This window comes from Scyliorhinus torazame, chromosome 1 (genome assembly GCF_047496885.1).
Source record: "Scyliorhinus torazame isolate Kashiwa2021f chromosome 1, sScyTor2.1, whole genome shotgun sequence".
In the NCBI taxonomy this organism is placed as follows: domain Eukaryota; kingdom Metazoa; phylum Chordata; class Chondrichthyes; order Carcharhiniformes; family Scyliorhinidae; genus Scyliorhinus; species Scyliorhinus torazame.
This window is the reverse complement of record NC_092707.1, coordinates 379,134,199-379,157,384: the sequence shown is the minus strand read 5'-3', so window position 1 is coordinate 379,157,384 and position 23,186 is coordinate 379,134,199. Positions and strand designations below refer to the sequence as shown.

General features: G+C 50.5%; 1 protein-coding gene across 1 annotated transcript in view; it reads right to left on the bottom strand.

Moving 5' to 3' along the window:
• edaradd (EDAR-associated death domain) overlaps nt 1-23,186 on the bottom strand; it is a 146,641-nt gene that overhangs the window by 44,439 nt on the left and 79,016 nt on the right. Inside the window, exon 4 of the mRNA XM_072512122.1 lies at nt 293-372. Within this exon, the coding sequence (XP_072368223.1) occupies nt 293-372 (80 nt within the window). The remainder of the gene's footprint in view (nt 1-292; nt 373-23,186) is intronic.

Sequence of the window (23,186 nt, the reverse complement as noted above, 5' to 3'; positions counted from 1 at the left end):
CTTGTTATGTTATAGCAGGATCTAATGTGCAAAATAAGTGATTTTAAAATTTTCATCACAAAGTTGACATTGCTGTCTTACTATTTTGAAGCCACTCAACTTTTAATATCTTACTTTAGAGGTTGAAGTAGGTGGCATATACATAAGACCCCAGGTGCAATTGTGGACAGAGGGAGAGAAATTAAAAAAATATTTTCAAGATGCTTGCTAAACTGAAGACAGAGTACTTTGAAACTTAACCTCTGTAAAAGTTCCAAGCAAGGGAATAAAGTAGAAATAAACTTGTTCCTACCCGTTTTGTCGTTTGAAGCTTTGCAGTTAAATGTTCCAGGTTAACAGTTGCTGTATCCTGAGCGAAGAGATCTGAAACACCTGTCAGCAGTATTAATTGAAGTTTAGTAGATATTGATCAATGACAATACTCAATAACTGAAAGAAATTTACCATAAACTACTTCACTTATTTTAGACAGGGAATTAACTTTTCTTCAGAAGTGGTAACATTTTCCAGATAGCAGACATAAAAGGGCGTCCAAAAGTGATAATTTTTAAAAAATCATTCAAGGTATGTGGGTTTCACTGACTAGGCCAATATTTATTGCCCATTCCTAATTGCCCTTGAGAAGATGACGGTGAGCTTCCTTCTTAAACCACTGTGGGTTTCACTAACTAGGCCAGCATTTATTGCCCATTCCGAATTGCTCTTGAGAAGATGACAGTGAGCTTCCTTCTTAAACCACTGCAGTCCATGTGGTGTAGGTTCCAGGATTTTGGTCCAGTGACAGTGAAGGAATGGCGATATATTTCCAAGTCAGGATGGTGAGTGGCTTGGAGGCCAACTTCCAGGTGGTGTTCCCATTTATCTGCTGTCCTGGTCCTTCGAAATGGAATGGTTGTGGGTTTGGAAAGTACTTTCTAAGGAGTCTTGGTGAGATCCTGCAGTGTGTGGTAGTGGAGGGAGTGAATGTTTGTGGATGGCACTTCAATCAAGCAGGCTGCATCATTCTGTATAGCGTCAACTTTCTTGAGTGTTGTTGGAGCTGCACTCATCCAGGCAAGTGGAGAGTATTCCATCATACATCTGACTTGTGCCCTGCAGTTAGTGGGCAGGCTTTGAGGAATCAAGGGGTGAGTGACTTGCCGCAGGATTCCTAACCTCTGAACAGCTCTTGTAGCCACAGTATTTATATGGCTGGTCCAGTTCAGTTTCTAGTCAATGGTAACCTCCAGGATATTCATAGTGAGCGGTTTGGTGATGGTAATGCTTTTGAATGTCAAGGGATGATGGATTGATCAGCTCTTGTAGGAGATGGTCATTGCCTGGCAGTTGCGTGGTGCGAATGTAATTTGCCACTTGTCAGCCCAAGCCTGGATATTGTCCAGGTCGTGCTGCATTTGGACATGGACTGCTTCATTATCTGAGGACTTGCGAATGGTGCTGAACATTGTGCAGTCATCCGCAAACATCCCCACTTCTGATCTTACAATGGAGGGAGATCATTGATGAAGCAGGTGAAGATGGTTGGGCCTTGGACCCTGAGGTACTCCTGCAGTGATGTCCAGGAGCTGAGATGATTGACCTCCAACAACCACAACCATCTTCCTTTGTGCCAAGTATGATTCCAACCAGTGGAGAGTTTCCCCTTGATTCCCTTTGACTTCAGTTTTGCGAGGGCTCCTTGATGATTATGAGCCACATATTTACATTGTTCCAATGCAGGTAGCATATGGTGCAAGCCTTTGGAACTTTTATGCACTGGACTATAGTGTTCAGCTTGCAAGTTAGATGAAGGGACCCAAAACAAAGTAACAGAGTAGAAAAGTAAAATACCTCATCACAATGCAAACTATTTAAGAAATTGAACATTTCCCCTCGTTGTACCCAGCTTCAACAAGAATTACACCCAAACCAGCTACTTCAAGGGTTAAACAATCATCACAATATCCCTCTACCCCGTTAGAGGAGCATCGTCCTACAATGCCAGCATCACATTCCCTTTTTTTACAGGTGCTGCAATTGTTACCCTTATTTCTGAGTTGAATGGCCGCTCAAGAAGCTCAATATTATCCAGGGCAAAGCAGCACATATGATCTGCAGCCCATCCATTACGTCAAACATCAACTCAAGCGCCAACGCATTAGAGAGACTTTTGGTGGTGGAATGTAGGTGGAAGACGCACGTTGGTTGGCTCCTGTTCGAGGCTCTGGTCTTTGGAATTTAATGCCCGGTTCCAGGGGCAATTTATGGATAAGCTGGTGCAGGAAGACATAGGGAAGGAGGGAAATGTTGAAAACACAGAAAAAAATGCCGGGAAGAAGGGGGTGAGCAAAGATGCGCCGTCGAGTGAACGGTTAGCCCGGCAGCAGGAAAGATGGCGGAGGCTGGGTCACTGGGTGGGGCCATGCCCTTCACGTTGTGGACTTTGATTGAGGTGATGGCTCAAGAGTTTAACAGGCAGTTCACCAAACACATGGAGGTGATGCGTAAGGAGATGATGGCGGCAATGATGGAGCTGGTGGAGGAGGCGATGGCCCCGGTGAAGGCAGCGTGTTGAAGACATGGGCCGAGATACAGGAGCAAGGAGAGAAGCTGAAGGAGGTGGAGGAAGCTCTGTCAAAACATAGTGACCAGTTCTTCACAATGGGTGAGGAGTTGCGGATGGCGGTGGAGGCCAACAAGGACTTACAGCCAAACTGGAGGACCCTCAAAACAGGCCGAATTTGTGAATTGTGGGCTTGCTGGAGATGGTGAAGGGCCCGAGGTTGACTGAAAAACACAATGTTGGAGGAGTTACTGGATGCGGACAGTCTGGGAAAGGGCAACTGCAAGGATATACATGGGCGACTGTTAGAAAGGATCCGCTCTTCACTGGATGAAACAAGGGGAAAATGGGAGGAAGAGCTAGGGACAGAAGTAGGGTGGGGACTCTGGAATGAAGCACTGAGCAGGGCCAACTCCACCTCCTCCTGCGCAAGGCATAGCCTCAATAAGCTAAACGTGGTGCACAGAGCACACCTGACAAGAACCGAATGAGCAGGTTCTTCGCGGAGGTGGAGAATAAATGTGAACGGTGCCAGGGAAGCCTGTCCAACCAAGCCCACATGTTCTGGATATGGCCCAGATTTGTCGGGTTCTGGACAGCCTTCTTCGAGGCAATGTCCAAAGTTGTGGAGGTGAGGGTGGAGCCATGCCCAAGAGTGGCAGTCTTCAGGGTATCGGACCAGCAACAACTACATATGGGGAAGAGGGCTGATGCCTTTGCCTTGGTTTCCCTAATCGCCCGTGGAGAATCCTGTTCGGCTGCCGATCAGCAGCACCACCCACAGCTGCAGACAGGCTGGCAGACCTATCGGAATTTCTCCATCTGGAGAAGTACACCATCCAAGGGTCTGAAGATGGCTTCTACAAAGCATGGGGGCCATTCACCAACCTGTTCCAAGACCTGTTCAAAGCCAACAGCTGTTAGAGCACGGGAGCCATCGGGACCACAGAGCAGGCAGAAATGAGAGGGAGAGCAAAACAGGTGGGGAGAGAGATCGGAGGTGACACCAAGGGAGGGGCCAGAGAGAGACCGTCAGGGGACCAGTGGGCCCAACACAAAGCCACACAAAATGAACGCCCAAAAAGCAAGCAGTCGACAGGGTGGCAAGAACGGAAAAGAAGGAAGGGGAGGCCAAGCATCAGGGAGAGAGAAGGGAGAAGAAGGGTACTGCCCACACACAAACACCACACAACCACCCACAGTGAAGTAAAGGGTCCCGGATAAGACCCGGAAACAGTTAGAAGACGGAAAGTGGTATGGTGGGTGGGGGGGCGGACTCTGAAAAGGAACAACATGTAAACTGTAACTGTCTCATCTATCTTTATGTATAGTGTAAAATGTAAAACTTCAATTAAAATATTTAAAGAAAAAAATAAAAGGTCTCTCTCGAGCGACACAGTTGGGTCACCGCCTTCCAAGCTGGCCGATACAATCTGTGATCCAAAACACAATTGAAATCCTCCCTCCATAATTTACTGATGTTAATCAAGATCAGATTAGCTGCCAGCGCCTTATTAGTGAATGCTGTGACATTCCAGTTCGGTGCATACACATTGGACACCACCAACATGTCCACCAACGACCCTCTGATGATTACGTACCTCTCACATGGGTCTGCCAATATGTTACCTGCAGAAAAAGTCACCCTCTTTACTTTAAAAAAAAAGTATTTTATTACAAACATGTATCAAAACTGGTTACAACAAATAAACACCCCGAGAAACATACTTGCCAGTCATCAACTATACAGTCTGTTCAAATTTTATTCCCTTTTTCACCCTCTCCCCTTCTCCCCCTGTGACGAACAGCTCCTCAAATACGGTCACAAACATCCTCCACCTTTTCTCACACCCCTCTGCAGAGCCCTTTAACTCATACTTATCTTCTCCAACCACAGGAAGTCGTACAGGTCACCCAGCCAAGTCGCTACCCCCGGTGGCGATGCCGACTGCCACTCCAGTAAAATTTGCCGCCGTGCAATCAGAGAGGTGAAGGCCACGACAAAATCTTGCCAATTTTTCGCAACCCCAAAACATGTACGCCCACACCCACACCAATTACACTCATCTGCTTACCCCTTGGAAGAACCCACTCATTCTCGCCTGGGTCACATGCACCCTGTGCACCACCTTAAACTGTATCAGTTTAAGGTGGTGCACTGATTCCATATCTTTACCGTGGATTGCATCACTGGGCTCCCTGTTTACCTACTTGGAGCCATTGGCAACGTTGCCGTATCCATCGACCTCAAACTAGACTCCTTACAAGATTCCACCTCCATCCTAACCCACTCTACCCCTTCTCCTTCCCACCACCGCCACACCTTGTCCACATTCGCCGCCCAATAATAATGAAGCAAGTTCGGCAACATCTAGCCCCCTGCTGCCTCTGCCTCTGTAGCAGGGTCCTCCCCACCCTTGGCACCTTCTCTGCCTAAACAAAGTCCGAAATGATCGTGTCCGCAGTCCGAAAAACGGCCCTTGGTGTAAAGGTCAGAAGAGCGTGAAAAATAAACAAGAACCTCAGCAGAATATTCATTTTCACCATTTGGACCCTCCCCGCCAACGTCGACTGCAGTGTATCCCACTGCTTAAGATCTTCCCTGGCCTCCTCCACCAGCTTCGTTAAGTTCTACTCATGGAGCCCCGTTCATTCCTTCGCTACCTGAATCTCCAAATATCTAAACCTATCCCTCGCTACCGTAAATGGCATCCCCCTAAATTAGCCCGCTGTGCCAGCTTATTGATTGGGAAAACCTCGCTTTTCCCTACATTCAGCTTGTACCCTTTTGTGAGGGCCATGAAGAATCCAGCACGAGTTTTAAGGATACAAAGTAATAACATTTATTTACAATAACATATATATAACAACAGCAGCAACTTCCCTTGCTGCACACTCCTTCCTGCTGTTTCCAAACTGGCCAGCTTTATTTATACTTGGAGTTTACTAATGGTTTCTCCGCCCCCCTCATTGAGGAAGCTCATACTCCCACAGGATTATGGGATTGTCATTAGTCCCCAGCCAATGGTACGCAGGCAGGTTATAACATCCCTCCCCCACAAAGTCCAAGGAATCCACCGAAGACCCTGGCGAAGGAGGGCGTCGGACTCGTTTTGCCGCAGGCCGGACACCATTTGCACACGGCGCTGGATCAGGCGGCGTGTAACGAGACGGAGACCGGCGCTTCCGTGATGAACGGCGCAACGGTTGTACATCCACGGCCCGTGGACCCGAGGATTCCCCCTCTGATGCATCCTGTGTCACCATCTCGGAGTCAGAGTCTGCTGCCTCCGTCATGTCAGCGTCTCTATCTCCATTCGGTTCTGTAACGACCTGCGCAGGCTTCGAGTGAGGCACCTGTGGAAGATTGTGAGGACTACCTTCCCTTGTCTCTGGTCTCTGCGGCTGTAGAAATGAGCTCCGGGGGCGGGGAATCTTTTGAGGGGATAGTCTTCTGGACCGAACGTGGTCTACATGTTTGCGCTGGAGACGACCCTGGGCTTGCACCTGGTAAGATATAGGGCCCGTTTGGTGAAAGATTACACCAGGAACCCACTGGGCACCACCAGCAAAATTCTGAATGAACACTGGGTCACCGGGCGCAAACTGCCGAATCGGCCGATGCCGAGAAAATCCCTGTCCCTGCCGTTCTTGTGTGCGGCGTACTTTTGCGCCAAAGTCCGGGAAAACCATACTAAGGCGGGTGCGAAGTCTCTGGCCCATTAGGAGTTCTGCAGGAGCTACCCCAGTCACCGCATGGGGGGTGGTCCTATACGTAAACAAAAAGCGAGCCAGTCTCGTGTCCATTGATCCGGAAGACTGCTTCTTTAGGCCTCTTTTGAATGTCTGCACTGCGCGCTCTGCCAACCCATTTGAAGCCGGGTGGTAAGGGGCAGTGCGGATATGGCGTATGCCGTTCATCTTCGTGAACCTCGCAAACTCCTCACTCGTGAATGGAGTGCCGTTATCCGTGACCGGCACCTCGAGGAGGCCATGCGTACTAAACGACAAACGCATCTTTTCAATTGATGCGCAGGACGTTGTCCCCTGCATCTTATGCACCTCTAGCCATTTAGACTGGGCGTCAATTAATAGAAGGAACATGGATCCTTGAAACGGGCCTGCGAAATCTGCATGCAAGTGTGCCCAAGGCCGCCCTGGCCATTCCCAGTGATGTAGGGGCGCGGCCGGCGGAAGCTTCTGATGCTCCTGGCAAATGGAGCAGTTTTGGGCCACCTTCTCAATGTCGGTGTCGAGGCCTGGCCACCAGACATAACTCCGGGCCAACATTTTCATTTTGGTCATACCTGGATGCCCATTGTGCAAGTCTGTTAGTATCAGCTCCTGGCCTTTTTCTGGGACAATCACACGTGTCCCCCACAAGAGGATGCCGTCTTCCACGCTGAATTCTGACAGCTTGGAGGAAAATGCCCGCAACTCGCTTGGGAGCTGTCTATGCTGCCCACCATACAGGACTATGTGCCGAACTTTTGACAGGACTGGCTCCGTCTGGGTCCACTCACGGATCTGTGGTGCCGTGACAGGCAATGTGTCCATAAAATTTAGGGTTGCAACCACCTCACCGGTCGACATGGGGCCGGTCGATAAAGGCAATCGGCTCAGTGTGTCGGCATTTGCTATCTGCGTACCTGGTTTGTGCTCCAGAGAATACTTGTATGCAGCAAGCAACAAAGCCCAGCGCTGGATCTGTGCGGAAGCAATGGGTGGTATTGGCTTATCCTCTCTGAAAAGTCCCAGCAGAGGCTTATGATCAGTCACGATAGTGAAATGGCGGCCATACACGTACTGGTGGAAGCATTTCACCGCAAAAACCACTGCCAGGCCCTCCTTCTCGATCTGCACGTACTTTTTCTCCGCTGCAGTCAATGTGCGGGAGGCGAAAGCTATCGGTCGTTCGGCCCCGTTCTCCATCTTGTGGGACAGGACGGCCCCAATACCATACGGGGATGCATCACATGTGACGAGCAAAGGCTTTCCAGGATCGTAGTGGGTTAGTAACCCAGACAACGACAATTGTTGCTTTACCCGCCGGAAAGCGGTTTCTTGCGGCTGATCCCAAACCCAGGTGTGATTTTTCTTTAGCAGAAGGTGCAAAGGGGCCAGCGTAGTTGCCAGATTGGGGAGGAACTTCCCGTAATAGTTTACGAGACCGAGAAAAGAACGAAGATGCGCAGTGTCAGTCGGGGCGGGGGCCTGTTGAATTGCACGCACCTTCTCTGCGACGGGGTGCAAACCTTCGCGGTCCACCCGATAACCTAGGTAGCCTACTTCCTTTGCCTGAAATACGCACTTTGTGCGACGTAAACGGACTCCAGCCTCCGAAAAGCGTCTAAGGACAGCCTCCAGATTTTCCAAATGTTCCTGCTCCGACGTCCCTGTAATCAAATCATCTAAGTAGACAACAACACGTGGTAAACCTCTCAAAATGCCCTCCATAACACGTTGAAAAATTGCGCAGGCAGAGGATACTCCAAAGGGCAACCGTGTATATTCATACATGCCCCGGTGTGTATTAATCGTTACATATGGTCGGAAGGCAGGGTCCAGCTCCAACTGCAGATAGGCGTGACTCATATCTAATTTTGTGAACGAGAGTCCACCTGCAAGCTTCGCGTAGAGATCCTCTATGCGAGGCATTGGATATCGGTCGAGTCGGGAAGCCGTATTCACTGTAAGTTTATAGTCACCACACAAGCGAACTGTGGCATCTGGCTTCATTACAGGTACAATTGGTGCTGCCCAGTCAGCAAAATGGACGGGCCTGATAATACCCAAACTCTCCAAACGATTGAGCTCCCCTTCTACCTTCTCGAGCAAGGCGTAAGGCACCGGGCGCGCCCGGAAATAGCGCGGCGTGGCTCCTGGTTCGACTTGGATAGGGGCTACGGCCCCTTTTATTTTCCCCAAACCAGGCTGGAATACATCTGGGTATCGTCCTAGCACCTCAGGCAACCCTTCAGAAACTGTTTGGAGGATGTGCTGCCATTGCAACAGCAAATGGCGCAACCAGTCCCGACCCAACAGGCTGGGCCCATGGCCGCGCACCACGATAAGTGGGAAACACCCCTCCTGGCGTCCATAGACAACAGGGGTCATTGTAGTTCCTGCAATGTCCAGTCGTTCCCCCGTGTAGGTGGCCAACCTGGCCTGTGAGTCGGTTAATGTAAGGGTCTGTATACCCTTCTTGATGCGGTCGAATGTCCTCTGGGCGATCACGGAGACCGCTGCGCCAGTGTCCAACTCCATCCCAAGCGGGTGGCCATTGACCCGTACTGTCACCTTAATGGGGGCCACACGGTGAGCTGCCACACAATGCAGCTGCAGGCAGTCGTCCTCCGTCTCCACGTCCTCAGGAGTAGTCGCCGCAGGTTCATCCACATGGAAGGTACGGCCCCTGGGTTGGTCCCAGTTACGGCCCCTGGGCTGGTCCCAGTTTCGGTCGGAACGACGGCGCCTCTGGCACCCCCAGGACCGCCGTCCGCGACGGGGTCGGCGCCTATAAGTCTGACACGGACATGGCTCCTCATCCATTGGTTCTGGAGAAGGCTCCCTTAGGGGAGGAATGTCCGACGGCCACTGGCGTCGGCCCGGACGTTGCCTCGCTCAAGGTACCGCAGGAGTGCGGGGGGACGTTTTCGGACGGAAGGGGTTGCGCCCCAAGGCATGCACTTCCATTCCCTGTAGCTCCTGCACTCCTCGTTCTGCGCTCTCTCGGGACAATACTATTTGAATGGCCTGTTGAAAAGTCAATGTTGGCTCAGCTAACAACTTTCTCTGGGTGGCCGCATTGTTAATACCGCAAACCAAACAGTCGCGTAACATTTCTGACAAGGTCTCACCATAGTCACAGTACTCCGCAATCCTGCGTAGCCTGGATAGAAAATCGGCAAGAGATTCTCCAGGGGTCCTCTCAGCGGTATTAAACCGGTAACGCTGGACTATCGTGGACGGGGTTGGGTTAAAATGTTGCCCCACTATATTCACAAGTTCATCAAACGTTTTGGTGTCCGGCGCAGCTGGGTACGTAAGGCTCCTAATCACCCCAAACGTATGCGGGCCGCAGGCAGTGAGCAATATGACCACCTGCCGCTCGTTTTCGGTGATATTGTTTGCCCGGAAATAGTAACGCATCCGTTGTGTGTACTGGTTCCAGCTTTCCAGCGCAGCATCAAAAACATCCAAACGTCCGTACAGAGGCATGGTATAATAGAAAACAACTTCCAACCTGTATCCAACAAAAATCCAGGGAGGTGGCTTCAGCAGTGTAGACAGCTATTCACTTTAACCCTCGTCGCCAGTTTTGTGAGGGCCACGAAGAATCCAGCACGAGTTTTAAGGATACAAAGTAATAACATTTATTTACAATAACATATATATAACAGCAGCAGCAACTTCCCTTGCTGCACACTCCTTCCTGCTGTTTCCAAACTGGCCAGCTTTATTTATACTTGGAGTTTACTAATGGTTTCTCCGCCCCCCTCATTGGGGAAGCTCATACTCCCACAGGATTGTGGGATTGTCATTAGTACCCAGCCAATGGTAAGCAGGCAGGTTATAACATACCCAGAGAACTCCAGACCTCCCCAGTAGGTCCATATTCCTTCCCATTCTCTCCAACGGATCCGAAACATACAGCAAGAGGTCATCGGCATGGAGCAACATCCATGTTCCCTCTGTACCCTCATAATCCCCCGCCATTCCGCCGACCCCCTAAGAGTCATCGCCAATGGCTCTGTGCCCAGCGCAAACAGCAATGGCGACAGCGGGCACCCCTGCCTCATACCCCTGCGCAAGATAACGTTTTGTGAGCTCATTTCATTCACCCTCACACTCGCCCTTGGTGCCACATACAGCAACTGCACTCATGCCACAAATCTCGGCCCAAACCCAAATCTTCCCAAAACCTTGAACAAGTACCGCCACTCCACCTAATCAAATGCCTTCACCGCGTCCATGGACACGACCACCTCCAGTACCGGAGCCCCCGACGGATTCATCACCACATTCAACAGCCGTCTTATATTACTCGCGAGCTGCCAGGCCTTCATGAAGCCTGTTTGATCTTCTGCAACCACCTCCGGGACACACTCCTCCATCCTCCCCGCCAACAACTTAGCCAATACTTTCACATCTGTGTTCAATAGTGATATGGGCCTATACGACCTATATTCTGCCGAGTCCTTCCCACTTTTCGGGATTAGTGTGAATACTACCTGAGTCATCGTCACCGGCAACTCCCCCTTCTCCAGTGCTTCATTAAACACCCCCAACAGATGTGGTGCCAGGTCCATCGCAAATTCCTTATAAAATTTCACCGGGTACCTATCCGGCCCAGGAGCCTTCCCTGAATTCATACCCCTGATATTATTCAGCACCTTAGGTAATTTGGACATTCTGAGTTTTCCCTTCATATACCTGAACAGGCGCCGGAATGTGATGACTAGGGCCTTTTTACAGTAACTTCACTGCAGTGTTAATGTAAGCCTACTTGTGAAAATCAAGATTATTATTATTACCTCCCTCAGTCCCAGGGGCTACTCTAATGCCTGCCGCTTTCCTTCCTCCACCTGGGGAAATTCCAGCTCGTCCAGAATCTGCCCCATGTCTCCTCTCCCCCTGTGTCCGCTTCGTAAAGTCCCTGGTAGTACTCCCTAAACGCCTCATTTATCTTCCCTGGCTCCGACACCACGTCCCCAGCCCCAGTCCGGATCTTCAATATTTCTCTGGACGCCACCTGCCTCCACAACTGGAGCACCAGCATGCGGCTCGCCTTCTCCCCATACTCAGATTTCACCCCTCTTGCCCTACACAATTGCCCTACCACCCTCCTTGTTGTCAGCCTGTCAAACTACCCCTGCAAGTTTTTCGTCCTCGCCAATCCCTCCGCGGTGGGCACCCTCGAATATTCCCTGTCCACCTTCACTATCCCACTCACTAGATGGTCATGCTCCTCCCTCCTTTCCCTATCCGCACAAGCCTTAAACAAAATAATTTCCCCCCCCCCCCCGACCACTGCCTTCAGTGTTTCCCAAAAAATGGCTGCTGACACCTCCCCATTCTGATTCAACTCCACACACTCCTTAATCGCCACCCGCACCTTATCACAAAAACCTCCATCCACCAACAACCCCGAGTCAAACCTTCACCCCGGCCTCTGCTCTCGTCCCGATCGAAACAGAATCCCCAGCCAGTCGGGCGCATGGTCCGAGATAATTATCCCCGCATACTCTGCCCCCTCCATCCCAACCAAACTCTTCTGACACACTATAAAGTAATCAATCCTTGAATACACCTTATATGTAAAAGGACGGAATACTCCCTTCCCCCTGGGTTCTGAAAGTGCCATGGATCCACCATACCCATCCTCTCCATAAACTCCCCCAGCTCCCTTGCCATTCGCTCCTTATCCATCGACCTGTGGCTCGACCGATCCACCCTCGGCTCTAGGATACATTTCAAATCTCCTCCCATGACCAATTGGTGCGTGGCCAAATCTGGGATCGCTGCCAGCAACCCCTCATAAAACCCACATCGTCCCAATTTGGGACATATACATTTAACAACATAACCAGTGCCCCTTCCAATATTCCACTCACAATCCCATATATCCCATCCAGATCCTTCACCTCCTTCGAACTCACAAATCCCATTTATTTGCTCATTAAAAGCGCCACTCCCCTCGATTTTGAATCAAACCCTGAGTGCAAAACCTGCCAAACCCAGCCCAACCTTAACCTAACCTGGTCCTTCACATGGAGGTGCATCTCCTGCAGAAAGACACACAATATGAAACACACACGTCACAAGAAAGCCTGGAAACACTGGAGGTGAAATATGGATGCATTTTTTAATAGGTTTACAAAGGACAAAGAAAAGCACAGCACAGGAACAAGCCCTTCGGCCCTCCAAGCCTGTGCCGGCCATGCTGCCCGTCGAAACTAAAATCTTCTGCACTTCCATAACCCTCTATTCCCATCCTATTCATGTATTTGTCAAGATGCCCCTTAAACGTCACTATCGTCCCTGCTTCCACCACCTCCTCCGGCAGCGAGTTCCAGGCACCCACTATCCTCTGTGTAAAAATATTTACCTCGTACATCTCCTCCGAACCTTGCCCCTCGCACCTTAAACCTATGCCGCCCAGTAATTGACCCCTCTACCCTGGGAAAAAGCCTCTGACTATCCACTCTGTCTATGTCCCTCATAATTTTGTAGACCTCTATCAGGTCGCCCCTCAACCTCCGTCATTCCAGTGAGAACAAACCGAGTTTATTCAACCACTCCTCATAGATAATGCCCTCCATACCAGGCAACATCCTGGTAAATTTCTTCTGCACCCTCTCTAAAGCCTCCACATCCTTCTTTTTTAAAAAATAAATAAATTTAGAGTACCCAATTCATTTTATTTTTCCAATTAAGGGGCAATTTAGTGTTCATAAGACCATAAGACATAGGAGCGGAAGTAAGGCCATTCGGCCCATCGAGTCCACTCCCCATTCAATCATGGCTGATTTCAACTCCATTTACCCGCTCTCTCTCCATAGCCCTTAATGCCTCGAGAAATCAAGAATTTATCAACTTCTGTCTCAAAGACACTCAACGTCCCGGCCTCCACCGCCCTCTGTGGCAATGAATTCCACAGACCCACCGCTCTCTGGCTGAAGAAAATTCTCCTCATCTCTGTTCTAAAGTGACTCCCATTTATTCTAAGGCTGTGCCCCCGGGTCCTAGTCTCCCCTGCTAATGGAAACAACTTCCCTACATCCACCCTATCTAAGCCATTCATTATCTTGTAAGTTTCTATTAGATCTCCCCTCAACCTCCTAAACTCCAATGAATATAATCCCAGGATCCTCAGACGTTCATCGTATGTTAGGCCTACCATTCCTGGGATCATCCGTGTGAATCTCCGCTGGACCCGCTCCAGTGCCAGTATGTCCTTCCTGAGGTGTGGGGCCCAAAATTGCTCACAGTATTAAATCCACCTACCGTGCACATCTTTGGGTTGTGGGGGTGAAACCCATGCAAACATGGGGAGAATGTGCAAACTCCACACGGACAGTGACCCAGAGCCGGGATAGAACCTGGGACCTCAGCGCCGTGAGACAACAGGGCTAACCCACTGCGCCACCATGCTGCCCTCACATCCTTCTGGTAGTGTGGCGACACTATACTCCAAGTGTGGCCTAACTAAGGTTCTATACAGCTGCAACATGACTTGCCAATTTTTATACTCAATGCCCTGGCCAATGAAGGCAAGCATGCCGTATGCCTTCTTTGTAAAAAATATATATATTTTATTAAAATTTTTCAAACAAAAATTTTTCCGTTTTTACAACTCAACAAGGGATTATACATTAACTGGCAAATAACATTATTTAAATAATATAGTGAACTAACAACAAAAACTAAAAAGAAAAACAAATAGCAAAAACACAAAATAGTGCTCCCCTCCCCCCTGGGTTGCTGCTGTTGTCATTTCTATCTTTTCCTTATCGTTCCGCGAGATAGTCAAGGAACGGTTGCCACCGCCTGGAGAACCCCTGAGCCGATCCTCTCAACGCAAATTTTATTCGTTCCAATCTTATGAACCCTGTCATGTCGTTTATCCAGGCCTCCACGCCTGGGGGTTTTGCTTCCTTCCACATGAGTAGAATCCTACGCCGGGCTACTAGGGACGCAAAGGCCAAATTATCGGCCTCTTTCGCCTCCTGCACTCCCGGCTCTTCTGCAACCCCAAATATAGCTAACCCCCAGCCTGGCTTGACCCGGACCTTCACCACCTTTGAGATTACCCTTGCCACACCCCCTCAGAACTCATGCAGTGCCGGACACGACCAGAACATGTGTGTGTGGTTCGCCAAGCTTCCCGAGCACCTCCCACACCTGTCCTCCACCCCGAAAAACCTGCTCAGTCTTGCTCCCGTCATATGTGCTCTATGTAGGACCTCAAATTGAATCAGGCTAAGCCTGGCACACGAGGACGAGGAATTTACCCTACTTAGGGCATCCGCCCATAGCCCCTCCTCGATCTCTTCCCCCAGCTCTTCTTCCCATTTTCCCTTCAGCTCCTCTATCATTGCCTCCCCCTCGTCCCTCATCTCCCGGTATATTTCGGACACTTTGCCCTCTCCAACCCATGCCCCCGAAATCACTCTATCTTGGATCCCCTGCGTCGGGAGCTGCGGAGATTCCCTCACCTGTTGCCTCGCAAATGCCCTCTCTTGCATATACCGGAAGGCGTTCCCCTGGGGCAATTTATATTTTTCTTCTAGCGCTCCCAGACTTGTAAACGTCCCATCTATGAACAGGTCTCTCAGCTTCCTAATTCCTGCTCGTTGCCAACACTGGATCCCCCCATCCATCCTCCCTGGGACAAACCTGTGGTTATTCCTTATCGGGGACCACACCGAGGCACCCGTCACTCCCTTGTGTCGCCTCCACTGTCCCCAGATCCTCAAGGTTGCCACCACCACTGGGTTTGTGGTGTACCTTTTCGGGGACAACGGCAGCGGCGCCGTCACCAGTGCTTTTAGACTCGTTCCCTTACAGGACACCATCTCCAGCTTCTTCCACGCTGCTCCCTCTTCCTCCCTCATCCACTTACAGACCATCGACACATTGGCGGCCCAGTAGTAGTCGCTCAAACTCGGCAGCGCCAGTCCCCCTCTGTCCCTACTGCGCTGCAGGAACCCCCTCTTTACACGAAAAGAAACCTCGGGAGAACCACCATTTTAACTGCCTGCACTCTGCCCGCCAGCGACAGCGGCACCATATCCCACCTCTTAAAGTCCTCCTCCATCTGCTCCACCAGTCGCGTCAGGTTAAGTCTATGCAGGGTTCCCCAGTTCCTGGCCACCTGGATCCCCAGGTATCGGAAGTTCCTTTCCACTCTCCTCAGCGGCAGAGCATCTATCCCTCTTCCCTGTTCCCCGGGGTGCATTACAAAAAGCTCGCTCTTCCCCATATTTAGTTTGTATCCCGAGAACTCTCCAAACTCCCTAAGTATCTGCATTACTTCTGGCATCCCCTCTACCGGGTCCGCAACGTATAGCAGTAGATCATCTGCGTAGAGCGACACTCGGTGCTCCTCTCCCCCTCTAAGCATCCCCTCCATTTCTTAGAATCCCTCAGCGCTATGGCCAGTGGTTCAATTGCCAACGCGAACAGTAACAGGGACAGTGGACACCCTTGTCTTGTACCCCTATGTAGCCGAAAATACCCCGATCTTTGCCTGTTTGTGACTACACTTGCCACCGGGGCCCCATATAAGAGTCTGACCCATCTAATAAACCCCTCACCGAACCCAAACCTCTTCAGCACCTCCCACAGGTAGTCCCACTCCACCCTATCGAATGCCTTCTCTGCATCCATCCATCTGCCGCCACTATCTCTGCCTCCCCCTCCGGTGGGGGCACCATCATCACCCCCAGCAGCCTTCGTACATTAACATTCAGTTGTCTCCCCTTTACAAACCCTGTCTGATCGTCATGCACCACCCCTGGGACGCAATCCTCTATCCTTGTCGCCATCACTTTTGCCAGCAGTTTGGAGTGAGATAGGCCTGTATGACCCGCATTGCAGCGGGTCTTTATCTCGTTTCAGGATTAGCGATATCGTCGCCTCCGACATTGTCGGGGGTAGCATCCCCCTTTCCTTAGCCTCATTAAAGGTTCTCGCCAAGAGCGGGGCCAACAGATCCATATACTTCCTGTAGAATTCCACCGGAAACCCGTCTGGTCCCGGGGCCTTCCCTGCCTGCATGTTCCCCAGTCCTTTAATCACCTCATCCACCTCGATTGGCGCCCCCAGACCTGCCACCTCCTGCCCCTTCAGGAACCTTAGCTGGTCCAGAAAGTGTAACATTCCTTCTTTTCCCCCTGGGGGTTGGGACTTATATAGCCTCTCATAAAAGGTCTTGAACACCTCGTTCACTTTCCCTGCTCTCTGCTCCATATTTCCCGTTTCGTCCCTAACTCCCCCGATCTCTCTCGCCGCCATCCTCTTCCGAAGTTGGTGGGCCAACTGCCGGCTCGCCTTTTCCCCATACTCATATTGCATCCCCTGTGCCTTCCTCCACTGTGCCTCTGCCTTTCCCGTGGTCAGCAGGTCAAACTCTATCTGTAGTCTTCGTCTTTCTCTGCATAGCCCTTCGTCTGGGGCCTCCGCATATTTTTTATCCACCCTCAAAATTTCCCCCACTAATCTCTCTCTTTCTTTGCCCTCTTGTTTCCCCTTGTGGGCTCTGATGGAGATCAGCTCTCCTCTAACCACCGCCTTCAGCGCTTCCCATACTACCCCCACCTGAACTTCCCCATCGTCCTTGACCTCCAGGTATCGCTCAATACACCCCCTCACCCTTCCGCAGACCCCCTCGTCCACCAGTAGTCCCATATCCAGTTGCCAGAGTGGGCGCTGCTCCCTTTCCTCTCCTAGTTCCAAATCCACCCAATGCGGGGCGTGGTCTGAAACGGCTATGGCCGAGTACTCCTCCTGCCACTTTCGGGATCAGTGCCCTTCCCAAAACGAAAATGTCTATCCGGGAGTATACCTTATGGACGTGGGAGAAGAAAGAGAACTCTTTAGCCATCGGCCTAGCGAATCTCCACGGATCCACTCCCCCCATTTGTTCCATAAATCCCTTAAGCACCTTGGCCACTGCCGGCCTTCTCCCGGTCCTGGATCTGGACCGGTCTAGCCCTGGATCCAGCACTGTGTTAAAACCCGCCCCCCCCCCCATTACCAAATTTCCCACCTCCAGGTCCGGGATACGTCCCAGCATTCGCTTCATGAATCCCGCGTCATCCCAGTTCGGGGCATATACATTCACCAGCACAACCGCCTCTCCCTGCAGTCTACCACTCGCCATCACATATCTGCCCCCACTGTCCACCACTATATTCTTAGCCTCGAATGATACACGTTTCCCCACCAATATTGCCACCCCTCTGTTTTTTGCGTCCAACCCTGAGTGGAATACCTGTCCCACCCATCCTTTTCTTAGTCTAACCTGATCCGCCACCTTCAGGTGCGTCTCCTGGAGCATGACTACGTCCGCCTTCAGTCTCTTTAAGTGCGCAAACACCCGTGCCCTCTTAATCGGCCCGTTTAAGCCTGTCACATTCCACGTGATCAGCCGGATTGGGGGGCCATTTACCCACCCCCCCCTCGTCGACTAGCCATCCCCTTTTTTAGGCCACCTCCTCATCCAGGTCCCGTGCACCCATCTGTCCCCCAGGCAGCGCCTCCCGCCCCGATCACCTCATCTCTTACCAGCTCCCCCTTGCACTCAGCAGCAGCAACCCAGTTACCCCCCCCCCCCCCCCGCTAGATCCCCCTCTAGCTTGGTTACTCCCCCCATATTGCTTCCGGAAGTCAGCTAACTCTGGCTGACCTCGGCTTCCGCCGTTCACTCTTTGACCTCCCTGCGTGTGGGGCTCCCTTCCTTCCTGCGCCCGTTTTCCCGCTATAATTTCCATAGCGCGGGAAAATACCCACGCTTTCCTCTTGGCCCCGCCTCCTATGGCGCAGTTCCCTCATTCCCCTTGCCTGTCCCTTTTTCCATCGGCGCCCACATTTCTTCGTGTCCCCCCCATCGGGGGGAGAGAAATTCCCCATCCAGCATTGCTGTACAATAGCCCTCCCCTTTCCCCACTTTACATTCCTGTACCACCACCTCGCTGCTTCTCTCCAAACATCAAACTCTCAAATCTAGTCCAGTTTCTCTTCTTGGATGAATGTCCATGCCTCATCCGCCGTCTCGAAGTAGTGGTGCTTGCCCTGATGCGTGACCCACAATCGCGCCGGCTGCAGCATCCCAAATTTTATTTTCTTCCTATGGAGCACCGCCTTGGCCCGGTTAAAGCTCGCCCTCCTTCTCGCCACCTCCACATTCCAGTCCTGATACACACGTATCACCGCATTCTCCCATTTGCTACTCCGTGCCTTCTTGACCCAGCTCAGGACCATCTCTGCCGAACTAGGATGACGCGGGATTCATGAAGCGAATGCTGGGACGTATCCCGGACCTGGAGGTGGGAAATTTGGTAATGGTGGGGGGGATTTTAACACAGTGCTGGATCCAGGGCTAGACCGGTCCAGATCCAGGACCGGGAGAAGGCCGGCAGCGGCCAAGGTGCTTAAGGGATTTATGGAACAAATGGGGGGAGTGGATCCATGGAGATTCGCCAGGCCGATGGCTAAAGAGTTCGCTTTCTTCTCCCACGTCCATAAGGTATACTCGCGGATAGATTTTTTCGTTTTGGGAAGGGCACTGATCCCGAAAGTGGCAGGAGGAGTACTCGGCCATAGCCGTTTCAGACCACGCCCCGCATTGGGTGGATTTGGAACTAGGAGAGGAAAGGGAGCAGCGCCCACTCTGGCGACTAGATATGGGATTACTGGCGGACGAGGGGGTCTGCGGAAGGGTGAGGGGGTGTATTGAGCGATACCTGGAGGTCAAGGACGATGGGGAGGTTCAGGTGGGGGTAGTATGGGAAGCGCTGAAGGCGGTGGTTAGAGGAGAGCTGATCTCCATCAGAGCCCACAAGGGGAAACAAGAGGGCAAAGAAAGAGAGAGATTAGTGGGGGAAGTTTGCAGACGACACAAAGGTTGGTGGAATTGCGGATAGCGATGAGGACTGTCAGAGGATACAGCAGGATTTAGATTGTTTGGAGACTTGGGCGGAGAGATGGCAGATGGAGTTTAATCCGGACAAATGTGAGGTAATGCATTTTGGAAGGTCTAATGCAGGTAGGGAATATACAGTGAATGGTAGAACCCTCAAGAGTATTGAAAGTCAAAGAGATCTAGGAGTACATGTTCACAGGTCACTGAAAGGGGCAACACAGGTTGAGAAGGTAGTCAAGAAGGCATACGGCATGCTTGCCTTCATTGGCCGGGGCATTGAGTATAAGAATTGGCAAGTCATGTTGCAGCTGTATAGAACCTTAGTTAGGCCACACTTGGAGTATAGTGTTCAATTCTGGTCGCCACACTACCAGAAGGATGTGGAGGCTTTAGAGAGGGTGCAGAAGAGATTTACCAGAATGTTGCCTGGTATGGAGGGCATTAGCTATGAGGAGCGGTTGAATAAACTCGGTTTGTTCTTACTGGAACGAAGGAGGTTGAGGGGCGACCTGATAGAGGTCTACAAAATTATGAGGGGCATAGACAGAGTGGATAGTCAGAGGCTTTTCCCCAGGGTAGAGGGGTCAATTACTAGGGGGCATAGGTTTAAGGTGAGAGGGGCAAGGTTTAGAGTAGATGTACGAGGCAAGTTTTTTACGCAGAGGGTAGTGGGTGCCTGGAACTCGTTATCGGAGGAGGTGGTGGAAGCAGGGACGATAGTGACATTTAAGGGGCATCTTGACAAATACATGAATAGGATGGAATAGAGGAACTCAGGAAGTGTAGAAGATTGTAGTTTAGTCGGGCAGCATGGTCGGCACGGGCTTGGAGGGCCGAAGGGCCTGTTCCCGGGCTGTACATTTCTTTGTTCTTTGTTCTTTGTAGCGATGGAACTTTACCACTATTGCTCTTGGTGTTTCACCTGCCTTTGGTCTTCTCACGAGGACCCGGTATGCTCCCTCCACTTCCAGGGGGCCCGTTGGGGCCTCTGCTCCCATTAGCGTGTGGAGCATCGTGCTCACATAAGCCCCAACAACAACTCCCTCTGCTCCTTCGGGGAGACCTAGAATCCGTAGGTTTTTTCTCCTCGAGCTGTTCTCCAGGGCTTCCAGCCTTTCTATGCACCTCTTGTGTAGTGCCTCGTGTATCTCCGTTTTTACCACCAGGCCCTGTATCTCATCTTCATTCTCGGCTGCCATTGCCTTCACTCCACGGAGCTCCATTGCCTGGACCTTTTGTGTTTCATTCAGTCCCTCGATTGCCAGTAGCATCGGCGCCAGCACCTCTTTCTTGAGCTCCTCCACACATCGTCGGAGAAACTCCTGCTGGTCCGGGCCCCATACCATCTGGGCTCCATCCGCCACCATCTTGCTTCTCCCTTCTCTTCTCTGCCGCTGCTCCAAAGGATACTTCGCAATCTGGCCACTACCGCCGCTCCTTTCCATACACACCCGGGGGGACTCCTTCCTTCGTCACCCCACACTGGGTTAGGTCGAAAAAATTCCGTTGGGGCTCCCGATAAGAGCCCAAAAGTCCGTTGGAACGGGAGCTGCCCTATCGTGCGGCTTAGCAGTGCATCACCGCAACCGGGAGTCGCCGTATGCCTTCTTGACTACCTTCTCCACCTGTGTTGCCCCTTTCAGTGACCTGTACCCCTTGATCTCTCTGACTGTCAATACTCTTGAGGGTTCTACCATTCATTGTATATTCCCTATCTGCATTAGACCTTCCAAAATGCATTACTTCACATTTGTCCGGATTAAACTCCATCTGCCATCTCTCCACCCAAGTCTCTAAACGATCTAAATCCTGCTGTATCCTCTGACAGTCCTCATCGCTATCCGCAATTCCACCAACCTTTGTAATGTCTGCCAACTTACGAATCAGACCAGTTACATTTTCCTCCAAATCATTTATATATACTGTGAACAGCAAAGGTCCCAGCACTGATCCCTGCAGAACACCACTAGTCACAGCCCTCCAATCAGAAAAGCACCTTTCCAGGGCTACTCTCTGCCTTCTATGACCTAGCCAGTTCTGTATCCATCTTGCCAGCTCACCCCTGATCCCGTGTGACTTCACCTTTTGTACCAGTCTGCCATGAGGGACCTTTTCAAAGGCCTTACTGAAGTCCATAAAGACAACATCCACTGCCCAACCTACATCAATCATCTTTGTGACCTCCTCGAAAAACTCTTATCAAGTTAGTGAGACATGACCTCCTCTTCACAAAACCGTCCTGCCTCTCACTAATACGTCCATTTGCTTCCAAATGGGAGTAGATCCTGTCTCAAAGAATTCTCTCCAGTAATTTCCCTATCGCTGACGTAAGGCTCACTGGCCTGTAGTTCCTTGGATTATCCTTGCTACCCTTTTTAAATCCTTTATTACTGTATGTGTGAAATTGCTTTGTTTTCTAACTTAACAAAGGCACTGACCTATTTTTTACATTTGAAGTTCTAAATTAATTTTAAATAGATTAATACCTTTATTGAAACAATAGGCAATGAAAATTTCATGCAAACATGCTGAGCATTTATTATTAATTTCACAAGCACATCTTCAAGGTCAGCAATGTAAAAGTGCTTAAATTGGTTTGCCTTGGCACCCAATTTTCTACAGTCATCAAGTCCAATATGGCTGCTGATGCAAAGTGTGATGAATGATAACTATACCTTTAGAACATAGAACATTACAGCGCAGTACAGGCCCTTCGGCCCTCGATGTTGCGCCGACCTGTGAAACCACTCTAAAGCCCATCTACATTATTCCCTTATTGTCCATATGTCTATCCAATGACCATTTGAATGTCCTTAGTGTTGGCGAGTCCACTACTGTTGCAGGCAGGGCATTCCACGCTCTTACTACTCTCTGAGTAAAGAACCTACCTCTGACATCTGTCTTATATCTATCTCCCCTCAATTTAAAGCTATGTCCCCTCGTGCTAGACATCACCATCCGAGGAAAAAGGCTCTCACTGTCCACCCTATCCAATCCTCTGATCATCTTGTACGCCTCAATTAAGTCACCTCTTAACCTTCTTCTCTCTAACGAAAACAGCCTCAAGTTTCTCAGCCTTTCCTCATAAGATCTTCCCTCCATACCAGGAAACATTCTGGTAAATCTCCTCTGCACCCTTTCCAACGCTTCCACATCCTTCCAAGAATGCAGCGACCAGAATTGCACGCAATACTCCAAATGCGGCCGCACCAGAGTGTTGTAGAGCTGCAACATGACCTCATGGCTCCGAAACTCAATCCCTCTACCAATAAAAGCTAACACACCGTACACCTTCTTAACAACCCTCTCAACCTGGGTGGCAACTTTCAGGGATCTATGTACATGGACACCGAGATCTCTCTGCTCATCCACACTGCCAAGAATCTCACCATTAGCCCAGTACTCAGTCTTCCTGTTATTCCTTCCTAAATGAATCACCTCACACTTTTCTGCATTAAACTCCATTTGCCACCTCTCAGCCCAGCGCTGCAGCTTATCTATGTCCCTCTGTAACTTGTAACATCCTTCCGCACTGTCCACAACTCCACCGACTTTAGTGTCATCTGCAAATTTACTCACCCATCCTTCTACGCCCTCCTCCAGGTCATTTATAAAAATGACAAACAGCAGTGGGCACAAAACAGATCCTTGTGGTACACCACTAGTAACTGGACTCCAGTCTGAACATTTCCCATCAACCACCACCCTTTGTCTTCTTACAGCTAGCCAATTTCTGATCCAAACTGCTAAATCACCCTGAATCCCATGCCTCCATATTTTCTGCAGTAGCCTACCATGGGGAACCTTATCAAACGCTTTACTGAAATCCATATGCACCACATCAACTGCTTTACCCTCATCCACCTGTTTGGTCACCTTCTCAAAGGGCTCTATAAGGTATGTGAGGCACGACCTACCTTTCACAAAACCGTGTTGACTATCTCTAATCAAATTATTCCTTTCCAGATGATTATACATCCTATCTCTTAACAT